The 18,358-nt window shown below is 34.6% G+C and overlaps 1 protein-coding gene across 3 annotated transcripts in view; it reads left to right on the forward strand.

Annotated features, from left to right (window-relative positions):
- The first annotated feature begins 13,578 nt into the window (after nucleotides 1-13,578).
- Nucleotides 13,579-18,358, forward strand: part of LOC103456061 (UPF0481 protein At3g47200-like) — a 79,826-nt gene continuing 75,046 nt past the window's right edge. Inside the window, exons 1-3 of one of the 3 annotated variants that reach the window (XM_070813256.1) lie at nucleotides 13,579-13,681; nucleotides 14,121-14,210; nucleotides 15,665-15,775. In XM_070813256.1, coding sequence (XP_070669357.1) covers nucleotides 14,166-14,210; nucleotides 15,665-15,775 — 156 coding nt within the window. In that variant the 5' untranslated portion in view covers nucleotides 13,579-13,681; nucleotides 14,121-14,165. Of the gene's footprint in view, nucleotides 13,682-14,015; nucleotides 14,211-15,664; nucleotides 17,222-18,358 lie in introns of those variants that run through there. The other 2 variants (XM_070813259.1, XM_070813257.1) reach the window with 2 other exon arrangements.

Here is an 18,358-nt window from a genome sequence, read left to right on the forward strand (position 1 = left end):
TCTAAAAGAATTTGGTTGCCTACATTTGTCTGGGACCTTTTACTGTTTTAAATTTCGCTCCTTTCCCGACTATTTCTAACTTCGCCATTGAACTCATGCATTACTTTTCTTCACCAAATAAGTTTGGGTAATATTAGGGAGACCAAATTTTTAAACCAAATTTGCAAACTAAATGATGTATCACCAATAGGAAATAAACACGTTAATCAACACTTAAGTAATAATCCAATTATCAACAACTATATCATTTTTTTTAGAATATTTGGTTAAAATTTTAATTTTCCTCGTATTACCCCTAGGTTTATAGCCATGGGAAAAAAATATAAGGGTAGATAGAAGAAATTATTCAATCTGACTAAATGCGCTCCTCACAAATATATAAAACGAAATCTACTTGTATACAAAACTGCATTTTCCTTTTTGTTTGTCTTTTCAATTTATGTATTTTTAGGTTTCTTGAAGATTTTAGGTTTTCCATGTATCAATGGTAATTGGAAATTGGAATTTATAAGGAAAGGCACACTAGGTCACTAGGTAGTTATGGAAAGACCTCTTATTTTAACTTTCATTTGAATTTTGTTTGTCTCTTCTCATGCATGTTTTGACTGGAAGCTTTTTGAGATATAAGAGCAACTCCAGTGTAGGAGTCCTCCCCCCAGGCTATTCACTATTCAATCCACCCAGTAAACAGTAATTGCCCTTAATGAACAGTAATTGCCCTTGCAATTGCCTTTTGCATCTCCACCCCTGCACTGAATAGCCTTGGCAATTGGCAATAAAATATTATTATTTTTATTTATAAAATAATACATAATAATTTTATATGAAATTTCGGATAAGATTTTTAATCGTTCTCGTTGCGCCACGTGTAAAGTAGGAATGTGGTTGAAAGTAGTTGAGAAAATATGAAATTGTGGTGTAAGGTAGAAGATAATGAGAAGGTATTTATAGAAAAGTAAAATCAAATTTTTTTATAATTTCTCATAATTTTGTTTCGGATTTTAAAGAATTTTTTACATTTTAAAAAAAATTTATTCATCTAATTAATCTTTGCCGTTGGATTTAAAAAAAAATTGAATTCTAACACTTCAGATTATGCCACGTGGCACAACGGTAACATTTCAGAATTTTTAACTTTTTTTTTAATTTACAAAGCGTAATAACGTTGACCGTTGATCTTAGATCAAACATATGAAATTAAATGAGATTTTTAAATGTTTTTTACTGTTGGAAATCCAACGGTCCATAAAATAAGGTCGTTGCAATCGAACGAACATGGGGAAACCATGTGGCTATCCCAACGGTAACATTTCAAAACCGGTGTCGCGGGACCCATCCCTGTTTTTATGTCGGAAGGCGCGCGCCCACGCGCACGTGAAACGCACGTGCCTGACGCAGCCCTCGGGCTCTCGGGTGCCTGCTCCTCGAGCCTCGCCTGTCACTCGGGCTACCCAACACTGGACCCTATCCCCCCAGCAATTTGGTCTTGTTTGAAGGTCTGGCCCCCGAGCAACCTCCCCCGCTGGAGTTGCTCTAAGAAGGAATACACTTTCTAGAGTTAGTTTCTAGACATACTTGAGTATCTTATCTACCTCTTCTTGTGTTTGGCGATTTTTCAGTGTGATTGGAATACGAAGTAGTACATCACGTATCACTATACAAATGGTGGAATATGTGTGTTAAAAAGTTAATAACTTAAAAAATAAAATTTCTCACCAATTATATAAAAACACATGGTGTACCACCTGTATTCCGATCACAATGAAAAATTTCTCCTTAGGAGTGAATAACATTGTTGAACAATGAATTAAATTTGAATTTCATCGTATGTAAAAGATTTATTTACATATCCCTATTGCGCACTAAATGTGGGAACAAAAGGTTTCGATGCACCGTGAAACATTTCAAACTGTCGTACCCTAAACCTCAACCCACAAATAAAATAGGGAACTTTAACGAAAAGCTCCTGGTACTGTTCACTTCAACGAAAAATCTTATTTTTACACTAAAAAGTCAATCCTAATACTATTCACTTTACCTTTTATTTTTTCCTTATTGTTAAAACTCAAAGTATTTAAACCATTTTCATTAGTTTTCCTAATAAAATATCCAACAACTTGCTACTAGTGCAGTATACCTATGTTCTACAATTATTGGCCTCAGGCCCGCATGTCCCCTAATTATATATGTCCGCCGTCAAATGAAAGTTCGTCTATCTCCAAGTGAAGGGACCACTATTGCCAGATGATGTAACCTAGGTGATGTCACACTGTTATTAATTGTTGTCATCAGCCAATGGTTAAGAAGGATTCATCTTGATTCATGTTTGAGATAAGAAAGTCTAAATTAAATATATGTGGAAAAATAAAAATATACTCAAATGGGATGAAAAATTATTTTTTATTTTTTAACAAATAATATTATCTACACTAATGAAGTAGAGAAGTGAGGTAAACTTCATAATGAAATTGGCATAATAAAATTCCTCTTAACCCACAAATTAAATATCCAACGACTTGCTACTAGTGCAGTATACCTCTGTTCTACAATTATTGGCCTCATGGCCCTCCAATTATAAATGTCCGTCAAATGAAAGTTCGTCTATCTCCACGTGAAGGGACCATTATTGCCAGATGCGTAACCTGGGTGATGTCACACTGTAATTGATTGTTGTCATCAGCTAATGGTTAAGAAGGATTCATCTTGGTTCATGTTTGAGATAAGAAAGTCTAAATTAAATATATATCAAAAAATAAAAATACACTCAAACCGGATGATTTTTTTAACAAACAATATTATCTACATTAATGAAGTAGGGAAGTGAGCTAAACCTCATAATGGGCTTGGCATAATAAAATTCCTCTTAACCCACAAATTAAATATCCAACGACTTGCTACTGGTGCAGTATACCTCTGTTATACAATTATTGGCCTTATGGCCCCCAATTATGAATGGCTGTCAAATGAAGGTCCACTACCCAACCTATCCACGGCTTCCTCACTCTAAGTTTAAGTTTAAGGTATGGAAACCTAAACCTAGACTATGATACCACAAAAAGTTGTTATGTCCTGATCCCGACATACGTCAAGGATCGACACATGACACGGGGATGTATAGGATGTTAAATCTGACATAAGATAAGGAATGAAATATTGTAACTAATATCCCAAAATAAATATGATAGTGGGTTCACCCCTACAAAATATATACAAGTATGTACACTAAAAAAACACAACCCTCGTTAGGCCAAGACAAGCCCATGGTGCACAAAAGAGAGTCCCAAAAAGAATAGTACAAGGGAGGATAAAGGGGTAACCTAAATGCTCCAAGTCTCTGATCTCTGCACTGATACCCTTCCTACCTACTCTTTGAAATCTACTCAGACCAGTCACCTATACAATCAGTGCCTACATCATGGGAATGGTGCACAGGGCAAACAAGAACCCGGATAAGCTACGAAGCTTATGTGAGTGACAATAATACAATGTATGTGATAATCAATAAAAATTGACCATTGATCATAGTTTATAAACCTCAAATATAAATTCATACTTATGAAATCATAGTGAAGTCACTAAAAACTCCGAATAAGTTACCCATACATCTAATGGCTTTTCTAATTCAAACCACAAAGATTCTAAAAAACTATCGTTCATAAATACACTAAAAACTAGGGCTAAAGTGACGTAGTTTGGCCGAAGCCTACATAAGTAACCAAACAGGAAATGGCCCCGCATAGCGGATTAACCAATCAGAGCCACCCTTGAGAAAGTAACCAAATAGGTAGTGCCCCTTATTGCGGATTAACCAAGCAGAATCACTCATACGAAATTATTAGGCAGTGATCACCCCAAAGTATGTATGGCCATACCTAAGATAGAAGGATCACCCATCGCGAATTAACCAAGCACAATCCATAAGTAGTATGGTCCCCTATCACGGATTAACCAAGCAGGATCATCCATGTACCACTGTTACATGGTGCATATTCGGTGTCACCTAACTTGTGAGACTAGGGTAACCATCTTCTACTAGGCCTCATGTTTCTCAAAAATTTCAAATATATATTTTAAAACACAATCATAAACATTTCAAATAGGCAAGTCACATAGCATTTCATAAAGTAGATCGATGGCAAACTTTATAAAAACAATTATTTATCATAAAACATAGTTTAGAAATCCATGATGTATCCACAAAGTATACTAGCACATGAGGTTTTCAGGGTAATAACTATATCACATATATTAAAGTAACTCACATGTAGTCCGCGCTAACGTACCCTAGCACTATAATCAAGATTTCACGTACTATCGTCGCCTAAGACAAAGTACAAGTCCACATTTAGAATTCTTTTGATATTTCATATAATAAAAAATTCTCATACGCTCCTCCTACAACAAACCAAGAGAAATCGAGACATGTTGACGAAAAGTCAACCGTCGATCAATGGTCGGATCGTCGTTTGCTATAATGTTTAAATGGTGGACTTTAATGAAAATATGCTCAAACGACATAATTTCATCAATTGGATGTAAAACATGGAATTGGGGCATCCAATTTAGCCTAGGGAGGTCAAGTCTAGATAATACCATCCTTTCATTAATAGAAAGAAATATATAAAAGATTGAATGATAAGCAGAGGATAGGAAATGCCTAAAGTACCCTTGCTTATATAGTTGTCTTTGCAAGCCAAATTTTGGTTGCTCGTTTGTCTAGGGCAAATCCTTTAAACTAGATTTTCTCTCATTGCTCTCATCCCTAGAATTCAGTTGGAGCTGGTTTGGAATTGCTTAAATTTTTCTAAAAGCAACTTTTTTTAATAGTTGGCTAAAATTGTGTTTGGTAAATGAAAAATAATTTTTTTTTTCTTTCAAAATTATGGGTGTAAAACATCAAAAAGTAGAAGCAGTTCTACCCATACTTCTAAATAAACACTTTTTTTTTATAGGTGGTGGTGAATAGTTTCAATTAATGAAACTTTCATACTCTTAGCCCATCTTCCAGCACTTATTATTGCACAATAAGTGAAAAAAAATTATTTCTTCATCTATTGTTTGAGTAGTTTAAACTTCTCTCATTAACATTATAAGGTACAAGAAAACTAAATTAATCGAGCATAGTAAGTGAGATATATCAAGCTAGCACGATATCGAGATTTTTCTAAATCCATGTTTTGTCAGATTGTCACTGCATTAATTGGAGAATTAGTATCAACCACTTATGTTTATAGTTAAGGAAAGACAAGGGCAGTTAGCTACATGAATCACGACTAGTGCAGTATACCTATGTTCTACAATTATTGGCCTCATGTCCCCGAATTATATATGTCCGTCAAATGAAAGTTCGTCTATTTCCACGTGAAGGGACCATTATTGCCAGATGAAATTAACCTAGGTGATGTCACACTGTTATTGATTGTTGTCACTAGCCAATGGTTAAGAAGGATTCATCTTGATTCATGTTTGAGATAAGAAAGTCTAAATTAAATATAAATTGAAAAATAAAAAATATACTCAAATGTGATGAAAATTAATTAATTTTTTTAACAAACAATATTATCAACACTAATGAAGTATGGAAGTGAGGTAAACCTCACAATGAGCTTGATAAAATAAAATTCCTCTTAACCCACAAATTAAATATCCAACAACTTGCTACTGGTGCAGTATACCTCTGTTCTACAATTATTGGCCTCATGGCCCCCAATTATAAATGTTTGTCAAATGAAATTTCGTCTATCGCCACGTGTAAGGACTATTATTGCTAGATGAAGGGACAATTATTGCCATAGTAACATTCCAAAGCACATTAAAAACACCAAAACAGTTTAAAAATACCAGCACATTAAAAATTTCATAATAATTAACTTACAACAAGTGTGAACAATGTGAAAAAAAAGTATGCAAACGCTAGTGATCTCAGTCTCTATGCATGGACGTTGGGTATATCGTCATTTGAATTTTTAAGACCCTACAAACCCTCGCGAATAGTGTTTTTAGGGGAGTTCCAAGTATGCGAAAAATGTGAAAAGAATATACAAACGCTGGTGATTGCATTCTCTACGTTTAGACGATAGTAATTACATCGTCGTTTGGATTCTTAAAACACTCCAAATCCTCATGAATAATTTTTTTGTTTGAATACAAAATTAATAAAATTTCATGATAATTAATGTAGAAGTGTGAAAAATGTAAAAAAAGAAAAATAATAATACAATCGCTCATAATGAGAAGCTTTTCAATTTTTGTGAAAGGGTCAACTCTGAAATTGGCACCATAATCCCAAACACTAGATTTATATTTAGCCGCCAATCATCGTTTACGCTCTATTTTTCTCACTGGATTTAGCTTTTTAGATTTTCTTTTTTGAAAACATGATCTTTTAGCGGATGCAAAAAAACGAACGGTTCAAATCGTTGATATCACGTTCCGATGTTTACGATTATTTGAAATAATGAGTCGATATTATATGTTTATTGAGATTTTATAAACTCTGAGCAATATTTTCACTAACCGTAAAAATCTGAACGTGATATCAACGTTCCAAACCATTCATCTTCTACATCTGCTAAAAGGTCATGTTTTCGAAAAATGATATTTTGAAAAACAAAATCCAGTGAGAAGAATTGAGCGTAAACAATGATCGACAATGACAAAGCTACATGAGGGCGAGGAGTGGCGAACGCCTCTCCCTTCGCTAGAAAACATGCTTAGAAGCGCTCTCCAATGAGGGATGCTCCTCAGTGAGTGCCCAAGTATTCTGCTTTTTTTTTTCTTTTATGACCCCACATTTTTTTTGTTTTGTTAACCCATTTATCTTATTTATTTATTTATTATTCTTGTATGTAATTTTTTTTCCTCTTTTTAAGACTCCATTGTATTTATCATAAACTTTCACATTATCTATAAATATTGTATTAATTTTTAAAAAATAATGTAAATATTGTTTAATGCTTATTTTATGATAAAAGAAATTCATTTAAATCCATCTAGGCTTCTGCCTAAATCTCGCCTAGGCGCCTAGCTGCTAGGTCCTAGTCCATTACCTGAGTAGCGCCTAACGTGTAACAGCTCACATTGACCAACGGAGAGGGGGTGATGTGTCTTAAATCTACTTGCCCACCTCTATATAGCATGACCCCTTTTGGAAACTCACTGGCTTCGGATTTGATCGGAACTCTGAAGTTAAGCGAGTTCATGCGAGAGCATTCCCAGGATGGGTGACCCACTGGGAAGTTCTCGTGTGAGTTCCTAGAAACAAAACTGTGAGGGTGTGGCCGGGGCCCAAAGCGGACAATATCGTGCTACGGTGGAGTCAAGACTGGGATGTGACAGAATGGTATCAGAGCCACTCTGCCGAACTCACTAGCTTCGGATTCCATCGGAACTTCGAAGTTAAGCGAGTTCGTGCGAGAGCATTCCCAAGATGGGTTACCCACTGGGAAGTTCTCGTGTGAGTTCCCAAAAACAAAACCATGAAGGCGGGGTCGTGGCCCAAAGCGGACAATATCGTGCTACGGCGGAGTCGAGATTGGGATGTGACATAACATTTTTTAGAATTTAACCCTAACCAATTTAAGCTTCTTACATGGCTTTGATATTACCGCTTACAACCGCTTTGGTAAAGAGACTGTTTTTTGTTATGAATATTAACTCAAAACTTTGCACTCTCCAATGTGAAAGCAACCGCTTCAATTGAACCTTCTCTTGAATTTCACCCCTCCCCTCGGCAAATCCTGGCCTCACCACTGATGATCGATAGTTAAATATAAATATAGGGTTTCTGGATTACGATGCCGAATTTCCGAGTTGACCCTTTCATGAAAATTGTAAAACTTATCATTATGAGGGATTGTTTATTATTTTTTATTTTTTTAACATTTTTCACACTTAGCCATTAATTATTATGAATTTTTATTAGGCTCCACAATCTTGAAAAAAAAAGGCTCTTCATTTTACATATCGTTGGACGTTTGATATATTTGAATAATGTACTAATGTTTTTTCATTACGCTCTTATAAACTCTGAGCAATATTTTACATATGTTTCTTGAGATTTTATAAACTCTGAGCAATATTTTCACTAACCGTAAAAATCTGAACGTGATATTAACGTTCCAAACCATTCATTTTTCTACATCCGCTAAAAGGTCATGTTTTCGAAAAAAGATAATTTGAAAAACAAAATCCAGTGAGAAGAATTGAGCGTAAACAATGATCGACAATGACAAAGCTACATGAGGGCGAGGAGTGGCGGACGCCTCTCCCTTCGCCAGAAAACATGCTTAGAAGCACTCTTCAATGAGGGATGTGAGTGGGTGGAGAAAAGGCGGGGGTGGGTCTGACGGCAGCCATGGTAGATTTGTCATGGCAACACCAAATTAAGGGAGGAAGGAAGGAGATGGATCAGTGTATTTAAAGGATGGTGGATTGGGCGACTCTGGTTGGTAGTGGTGGGAAAAGATGGTGGATTGGGATGGACGGCTAGGTAGTGTTTCACAGAGGAAGAAGACGTGTTTGGATAGCAGAATAACATATGTTTGGCTAGAAAAATAAAAGCTGATTGGTTATATGTTAAATGGACATGTGTCGTTATTTAATTGTTTTAAGCCAAAAAATCAGTATATTGGGTACTCCTCAGTGAGTGCCCAAGTATTCTCCCTTTTTTTTTCTTTTATGACCCCACTTTTTTTTTTTTGGTTTGTTAACCCATTTCTCGTATTTATTTATTTATTATTCTTGTATGTATTTTTTTTCCTCTTTTTAAGACTCCATCGTATTTATCTTAAACCTTCACATTATCTATAAATATTGTATTAATTTTTAAAAAATAATGTAAATATTGTTTAATGTTTATTTTATGATAAAAGAAATTCATTTAAATCCATCTAGGCTTCTGCCTAAATCTCGCCTAGGCGCCTAACTGCTAGGCCCCAGTCCGTTGCTTGACTAGCGCCTAACATGTAACATCTCACATTGACCAACGGAGAGGGGGTTAGGTGTCTTATATGTACTTGCCCACCTCTATATAGCATGACCCCTATTGGGAACTCACTGGCTTCGGATTTGATCGGAACTCTGAAGTTAAGTGAGTTCATGCGTGAGCATTCCCAGGATGGGTGACCCACTGGGAAGTTCTCGTGTGAGTTCCCAGAAACAAAACTGTGAGGGTGTGGCCGGGGCCCAAAGCGGACAATATTGTGCTACGGTGGAGTCAAGACTGGGATGTGACAGAATGGTATCAGAGCCACTCTGCTGAACTCACTAACTTCGGATTCCATTGGAACTTCGAAGTTAAGCGAATTCGTGCGAGAGCATTCCCAAGATGGGTGACCCACTGGGAAGTTCTCGTGTGAGTTCCCAAAAACAAAACCGTGAGGGCGGGGCCGAGGCCCAAAGCCGATTCAGAGTTAACCCTTTCATGAAAATTGTAAAACTCGTCATTTTGAGGGATTGTATATTATTTTTTATTTTTTTTTAACATTTTTCACACTTAGCCATTAATTATTATGAATTTTTATTAGGCTCCACAATCTTGAAAAAAAAGGCTCTTCATTTTACATATCGTTGGACGTTTGATATATTTGAATAATGTGCTAATGTTTTTTCATTAGGCTCTTATTTTAAGGTATGTAATACTTGAAAGACAAATGTGTTTTTATGTTTTGAAGTGATATTTATGCGATAATGTGGTGTGTAGATACTAATTTAGTATTATGTTTTCATTTGATTATTAATTGAAGTAAAATCTATTCTTTTTAACGGGTAACAGGTTATGTCATATTACCTATTAATATTAATAGTCGAGTTCGAGTCAGGTCTTATTATCCCTTCCTTTTAACGGGTTGTTACACGACACGACCCATTAAGATATCGAGTATGTCACGAAAACGACACGAACACGAGGAATACGAGAGGAACGCCAAGTCTAGATAATACCACCAATTCATTAATAGAAAGAAATATATAAAAGATTGAATGATAAGCAAAGGATAGGAAATGCCTAAAGTACACTTGCTTATATAGTTGTCTTTGCAAGCCAAATTGAGGTTGCTTGTTTGTCTAGGGCAAATCCTTCAAACTGGATTTTCTCTCATTGCTCTCATCTCCAGACGCCAGTTAGAGTTGGTTTGGAATTGCTTAAATTTTTCGAAAAGCAGATTTTTTTAATAGTTGGCTAAAATTCTGTTTGGTAAATGAAAAAAAAAATTTGTTTTCTTTCAAAATCATGGGTGTAAAATAGCAAAAACTAGAAGCAGTTATACCCATACTTCTAAATAAACACTTTTTTTTATAGGAGATGGTGAATAGTATTAATTAATGAAACTTTCATATTGACAATCCTACCCTCGTCTATTTATTGGCTAAATACATTTTTAGCACTATAGTTTACCAAACACTTACCTGTTTTTTTTTTCATAGTTATTTATTCTCATAGCACATTAAAATTAGTTTAAAAAAAAAACTACAATAATCTCATACTAGCTTTTAGCCCATCTTCCAGCACATATTATTGCAATAAGTGAATGAATTTTTTCTTCATCTACAGTGTGAGTAGTTTAAACTTTTCTCTCATTAATATTATAAGGTACGAGAAAACTAAATTAATTGAACATAGTAAGTGAGATAAATCAGGCTAGCACAATATCGTGACTTTTCCAAATCCACGTTCTGCCAGATTGTCACAACATTAATTGGAGAATTAGTATCAATAACTTATGTTTGTAGTTAAGGAAAGACAAGGGCAGTTAGCTACATGAATCACGACTAGTGCATTATACCTATGTTCTACAATTATTGGCCATATGTCCCCCAATTATATATGTACTTCAAATGAAAGTTCGTCAATCCCCAAGTGAAGGGACCACTATTGCCAGATGAAATTAACCTAGGTGATGTCACACTGTTATTGATTCTTGTCATCAACCAATGGTTAAGAAGGATTCATCTTTGAGAAAAGAAAGTCTAAATTAAATATATATCGAGAAATAAAAATATACTCAAACGGGATGAAAAATTAATTAATTTTTTTAACAAACAATATTAACTACACTAATAAAGTATGAGAGTGAGTTAAACCTCACAATGAGCTTGACATAATAAAATTCCTCTTAACCCACAAATAAAATATCCAACAACTTGCTACTGGTGCAGTATAACTCTGTTCTACAATTATTGGTCTCATGGCCCCCAATTATAAATGTCTATCAAATGAAAGTTCATCTATCTCCATGTGTAAAGACCATTATTGCCAAATGAAGGGACAATTATTGCCATAGTAACATTCCAAAGCACATTAAAAATACCAAAACAGTTTAAAAATACTTGCACATTAAAAATTTCATAATAATTAATTTACAAGTGTGAACAATGTGAAAAAAAGTATGCAAATGCTCGTGATCTCAGTCTTTATGCTTAGACGTTGGGTATATCGTCATTTGTATTTTTAAGACCCTACAAACCCTCATGAATAGTGTTTTTAGGGGGAGTTCAAAGTATGTAAAAAATGTGGAAAGAATATACATACGTTGGTGATTGCATTCTCTACATTTAGACAACAGTTACATTGTCGTTTGGATTTCTAGAACCCTCTAAACCCTCATGAATAATTTTTTTGTTTGAGTACAAAATGAAGAAAAATTCTTAATAATTAATGTAGAAGTGTGAAAAATGTAAAAAAATAATAATACACAATCACTCATAATGACAAGCTTTACAATTTTTGTAAAGGGGTCAACTCCGAAATTTGGCACCATAATGCCAAACCCTAGATTTATATGTAGCTGCCGATCATTGTTTACACTCCATTTTTCTTTCTGGATTTAGTTTTTTAGATTTTCTTTTTTGAAAACATGACCTTTTAGCGGATGCAAAAACATGAACGGTTTAGATCGTTAATATCATGTTCCAATGTTTACGATTAACTAAGATAATGAGTCGATATTGAATGTTTCTTGAGATTTAATAAACTCTGAGCAATATTTTCACTAACCGTAAAAAATTTGAACATGATATCAATGTTATGAACCATTCATTTTTCTACATCCGCTAAAAGGTCATGTTTTCAAAAAAAAGATAATCTGAAAAACAAAATCCAGTGAGAATAATAGAGCGTAAACAATGATCGACGGTTAAATATAAATCTAGGATTTGTGGAATATGGTGCCGAATTTCAGAGTTGACCTCTTTATGAAAATTGTAAAACTTATCATTACGAGCGATTGTTTATTATTTTTTATTTATTTTTTTACATTTTTCACACTTAGCCATTAATTATTATGATTAGGCTCCACAATCTTGGAAAAAAAGGGCTCTTCATTTTGCATATTGTTGGACGTTTGGTATATTGGAATAATATACTAGTGTTTTTTCTTTAGGCTCTTATTTTTGGGTATTATGTGATAATGTGTTGTGTATATGCTAATTTAGTATTACGTTTTCATTTGAATATTTATTGAAGTAAAAATTTATTCTTTTTAACGGGTAACGGTTTAGGTCATATTACCCGTTAATATTAACAGTCGAGTTTGAGTCAAGTCTTATTATCCCTTCATTTTAACAGGTTGTTACACGACACGACCCATTAAAATATCGAGTATGTCACCAAAACGACACGAATGCGAGGAACACGGGAGGAACGCTAAGTCTAGATAATACCACCGTTTCATTAATAGAAAGAAATATATAAAAGATTGAATGATCAGAGGATAGGAAATGCCTAAAGTACCCTTACATATATAGTTGTCTTTGCAAACCAAATTAAGGTTGCTCGTTTGTCTAGGGCAAATCCTCCAAACTGGATTTTCTTTCATTGCTCTCATCCCCAGATGACAGAGCCGGTTTGAAATTGCTTAAATTTTTCTAAAAGCAGCTTTTTTTAATAATTGACTAAAATTGTGTTTGAAAATAAAAAATGTTTTTTTTTTTTTTCAAAATCATGGGTGTAAAATAGAAAAAAGTAGAAGCAATTCTATCCATACTTCTAAACGAACACTTTTTTTTTATAGGAGCAGGTGAATAGTTTCAATTAATAAAACTTTCATATTGACAATCCTACACTCGTCTCTTTTTTGGCTAAAAACATTTTTAGCACTATAGTTTACTGAATACTTACCTTTTTTTCACAATTGTTTGTTCTCATAGCACAACAAAAACAGTTTAAAAAAAACACTACAGCAATCTCAAACTAGCTCTTAGCCCATTTTCCAACACTTATTGTTGTGCAATAAGTGAAAGAATTTTTTCTTCATCTATAGTTTGGGTAGTTTAAACTTTTCTCTCATTAACATTATACGGTACGAGAAAACTAAATTAATCGAGCATAGTAAGTGGGATAAATCAAGCTAGCACAATATTGAGACTTTTCCAAATCCACGATCAGTTAGATTGTCACTACATTAATAGGAGAATTAGTATCAACCACTTATGTTTATAATTAAAGAAAGATAAGGGCAGTTAGCTACATGAATCACGACATTAATTTAATATGGCCCATTAAACATGTTCTGCAAAAACTTATTGAAGAAGAAATGCTTATATATAGGCAGCCTATTATTGTGCTATAGGTAAAAGAAAATTTAATTTTCAGTTACCAGAGGAGCAATATGTATTGAGTTTTCTTAGTCATCTACAAGAGGCAAATTGACCGTACAAACTTGCTTGTTTTCCTGTATACAAAGCAAGTGCTAATTCACTTCATTTTCTTTTTCATTTTCGATGAAATGTACTGTTATTGATACATTAAAAAATTATCACGCAATCATTCTCAAAAGAATAAATTTCATTTCAAACCGTGTTAGACAACATATTATTAGTACCAATAACAACTCACTTTTCAATTTATAATCCTTTTTTTTTCCTTTCATCTGGCTTGTTTCTTCTCCATTGCTATGTTGCACATATCCATTGTTTTGAAGCCTTTTGTTTCATACTTACCGGTTAAGGGAACGCTGCAGCTTTCTTCTTAATATATTTTAGTTGAATAGTTTGACTGTGTATATACATATGTTTTGGTCTTATGTCTATTAAGTAGAACCATTCATTGACATTGTCTTCAATCAACCACTTAAGCGTATACATGACTGGTGTCAGACTTATGGTATGATTGTTTGTTGTAGGCTTCGGACCCCGTGGAGGAGCCAACGAATTTGGGAAAAACAGTGATGCCAACCGAAAGTGAGGCTGAAATTGAAAGTGAAGAAGTTCGTGTAAGTGATTCTCATCTCTTAGAAAGTAGATGTAGTTGGGTTTAAGAGCACTTTAAACCGTTTGAGGTTAAGACCCTAGTAAGCGTTGCGAGAGAAAAATTCTTTGTATGCTAAAGAACGTATAGATGCTTCGGGTTTTTAAACAGTATAAAACATATGGAAAGTACTAGATATATATACGATAGAAAATATTTAAATGCAGATTGAAATTTATTTACAACTCTATTTACAATAAAGAACAAAATAGGTGTCAATAGCGGGGTTCATAAAGTTTTGCAAATTTAAAGCAGTGTTGAACTTATGATTCCATTATCAAAGTAAATTACATCCTAAGCTAATTATAATTAGTAAAATACAAGAGTTTGGTGTATAGGAGTTGGAAAGCAATTAATTCCAGTTGCATTAGTGGAAGGGTTTAAACAAAAAAGTATAGCTACAATTAATCACGTTTAAACAAAATGTATAGCTAAAAGGTTAAATTAATCACGCACAATAAGTGAAATAAATCTGGCTAGCACAATATTGAGACTCTTCCAAATCCACGTTATGTCAGACTCACTATGTTAATTGGAGAAATAGTATCAACCACTTATGTTTATAGTTAAGGAAAGATAAGGGTAGTTAGCTACACGAGTCATGAAATTAATTTAATTTTTCCAAGTAAACACCTTCTGCAAAAACATACTGAAGAAAAATGGTTATATATGGCCAGCCTATCATTATGCTATTGTTAAAAGAAAATTTATTTTTCATATACCAGAGGATAGCAAGTAATATTGTTGAGTTTTCTTAGTTATCTACATGAGGCAAATTAACCGTACAAACTTGCTTGTTTTCTATATACAAGGCAGATGCAAACTCACTTCATTTTAATTATATTTTTTATGAGAAGTACTGTCATTGACACTAAAAAATTATCACAACACTCATTCCCACAAGATTTTGAGTTCGATTCCCTTACCTACTTGTCCATGGTTCGTCAGGGTTCATATGAAAACTTTTTTTTATTAATTTTATTATTATTAAGAGAATGAGGAGAATTCGAAACTCTTACAATGATTCAGGGGAGGGGAGTTTTGAACCCGAAACATATAGATAGAAATCCAACACCATATCCATGAGGAGAAATTTTTCATTGTGACCGAAATACGGATGGTACACCACATGTTTTTGTATAAGTGGTGGGAAATTTTATTTTTTAAGTTATTAACTTTTTAACACACATATCTCATCATTTGTATAGTGACACGTGATGTATTACCCTTTATTCCGATCTCACCGAAAAATCTCTCATCCGATATTGGACCAGTGCAATCAGGGTTCATACGAATATTTAGTAGCAACAGTCCACCAACTCCGAATGCATTTGGCGGGGTTTTTTTGGTTTCTTACAAAAGTTTGCTCGAAGTATCTTAGTTGATTGTGTGCCTAATGAAATATTTGAATCAATGCAGGGAAAGATGTCAGACGATAAAATGGCACATGACATAGAAAACCAGTTGGATAACTTGTCTGGCCTGTCCCCTGAGCGGTGTATCTATAGAGTTCCTGAGCGACTACGGCAAGTAAATGAGAAAGCATATACACCTCAAGTAGTCTATGTAGGCCCACTTCACCATGGCAACGGACCCTTAAAAGCCATGGAAGAGCACAAATTAAGGTACCTGAAACATTTTCTAAGTAAAACCAAGGTAAAATTGTCTGATTGTTTACAAAAGATACAGGAGCAAGAGAAAGAGTTGCGAGGTTTTTATGCAGAACCCATTGTGTTTGACAAGGGTGAATTTGTAAGAATTGTTTCAGTGGATGCCGCCTTCGTCATTGATTTATTATTGAGGTTTGAAGTCGTAAATTATCGAGAGGACGAAGATGATTACATATTCAGCAAGCCTACGATGAAATCGGATGTGATTCGAGATTTGCAGTTGCTTGAAAATCAGCTGCCATTCTTCATTCTTCAAGATCTTTTCAAACTTATTCCTCCTCAACTTCAACTTCAGCTGCCTTCGTTACTTGAAATTTCCTACAATTTTTTCCAAAGCGAAATCGATAGCGAGGTAAAAAAAGAGAAATTTAACAAGATAAGTTCTTCTGGAGTAGAAGTAAAACATTTTGTTGATCTGATAAGAATTCTATACCTACCGTTGGAACCAAAAAAGAAACCTAAAACCACAGCCACGCCCAAAACCAGAGACCCACCCAACGTGACAGAGCTACACCAGGCTGGAGCGAAGTTTAAGGTAGGAAAAGGCAGCAGCTTATTTGACATTAAATTCTCGTGTGGGATCCTCAAAATTCCAAAGTTAAGAGTGGACGATACCACAGATCTGAAACTCAGAAATCTCCTTGCTTTTGAACAATGCCATCACAGAAAGGAGGAGGAGGATTGCCTAGCTAATTATGTTTTCCTTATGAAGCGTCTCGCGAAAACCCGAGAGGATGTGCAATTGCTTGTTGAGAAGGGAATTATTGAAAATTGGCTAGGTGATACCCAGAAGATATCAAATTTGCTTCATGACCTTGGCACCGGGATGATAGTTGACGACTGGTATTATGCCCCTCATTGTGAAAAACTGATAGAATACCGCAAAGTGCTCTGCCGCGGATGGATGGTAATTTTGAAACAGAAATATTTTAACACGCCTTGGTCCACTATTTCTGTTGCTGCGGCTGTTATTCTACTCATACTCACTCTCATACAAACAGCGTGCTCATATAAATCTGTCCCGCTCTTATAAATCTGTCCTTTAAGCATCAACGACCGCAAGTCTCTCCTTCTCTGAAGGATCCGCAAGTCTCTCCCTCGCCGTATCCGTAGAAGTCTAGCCTAGTCTTTGAGAGTACAGAGTTTTCATTTCAATCTCAGGTTTCCTTCAAGTGAGTGTAATAAGATGTTTCAACAAAATAAAGTATTGAAGAGTGTGATTTTATATATGATAGGGAAGCAGTGTCTACTTGTAATGGCTTTCATTGAAAATGTGTTTTGTAAATAAAGGGAAGTGATTTTTGCAGACCCTTTTGTCATCTTTTGTCTTCTGCACTTCTATATTTTTTAGCCTCAAATGCAACCAATTGTGCGGAAATCATTTCCTAAATTAATACGTACGTAGCTACTTATGTCGTACCAATTTAATGTTCATAGACCTATGCTTATACGAAATCATTTCCTAAATTAATACGTACGTAGCTACTTATGTCGTACCAATTTAATGTTCATAGACCTATGCTTATGTCTTTGTATGTTTGAAGAAAAAGAAGAGTAATTGGATCATGTTTGTTGTTTTTAGGCCACACCAAGTGAACATTTCCATTAAAATGTTGCTTTAAGCATCACTCTCAAGGATATGGAATTGCTTGTTCAAAAATGTAATTGTTGAACCTCAAAGTGTCACGTTCTGATCTCGACACACGTCCAAGATCGACACATGATGACACCACATTCTTGTTTATTTATAATGTCTCGCCTTCGAGAAAAGACCAAAACACAATCAATGATTTAACCACGTAGTCATTTTCTTTTATTTCATGGCTGCATCTAACCTTTTGTTAGACTGCCTATGTACCCTAAGAAGAGATCAGGTCATTCGTAGCTTACCTTTCATTGCACTCCGACGTTTATCACAGTACGTTCTAACAAAAAGCATAGCATTCCTCCATCAATTATTGGAACTTGACATGCATGAATTACTAGTTTCAGGACTACATAACAACCCACATGACATTCAAGATTTCCACTTCATCGATCACATAAATCACTATGTTTCAACATAATACCGCAATACATAACATGCAACATCTCAAAGAACAATCAACGAAGCACAATATTATTCTCTAGCCACATTAGTCAACGAGTCTAATCATAATAATAACAATCATATCCCACAACATTCCACAATCACTCCAATTAATTAATACACAATATTAACATTTAGCTACGTTAATCAATCAATAAGATCACATATCAATTCACGAAATTTAATAAAGGAATTCTACATAATTCCTTACCTGGATTCCAAGTAATAACATGATAAATCTAATTTATAAACACAACGTCTACTGTGAGCAATTCCTATTCACTCGGATCTAGGGTCGGACTAACCTTATGGAAATGAGCAAGAGCAGGGATTCTGGACCACTCAACGAAATCC

Source organism: Malus domestica, chromosome 15, assembly GCF_042453785.1.
Source record: "Malus domestica chromosome 15, GDT2T_hap1".
Classification (NCBI taxonomy): domain Eukaryota; kingdom Viridiplantae; phylum Streptophyta; class Magnoliopsida; order Rosales; family Rosaceae; genus Malus; species Malus domestica.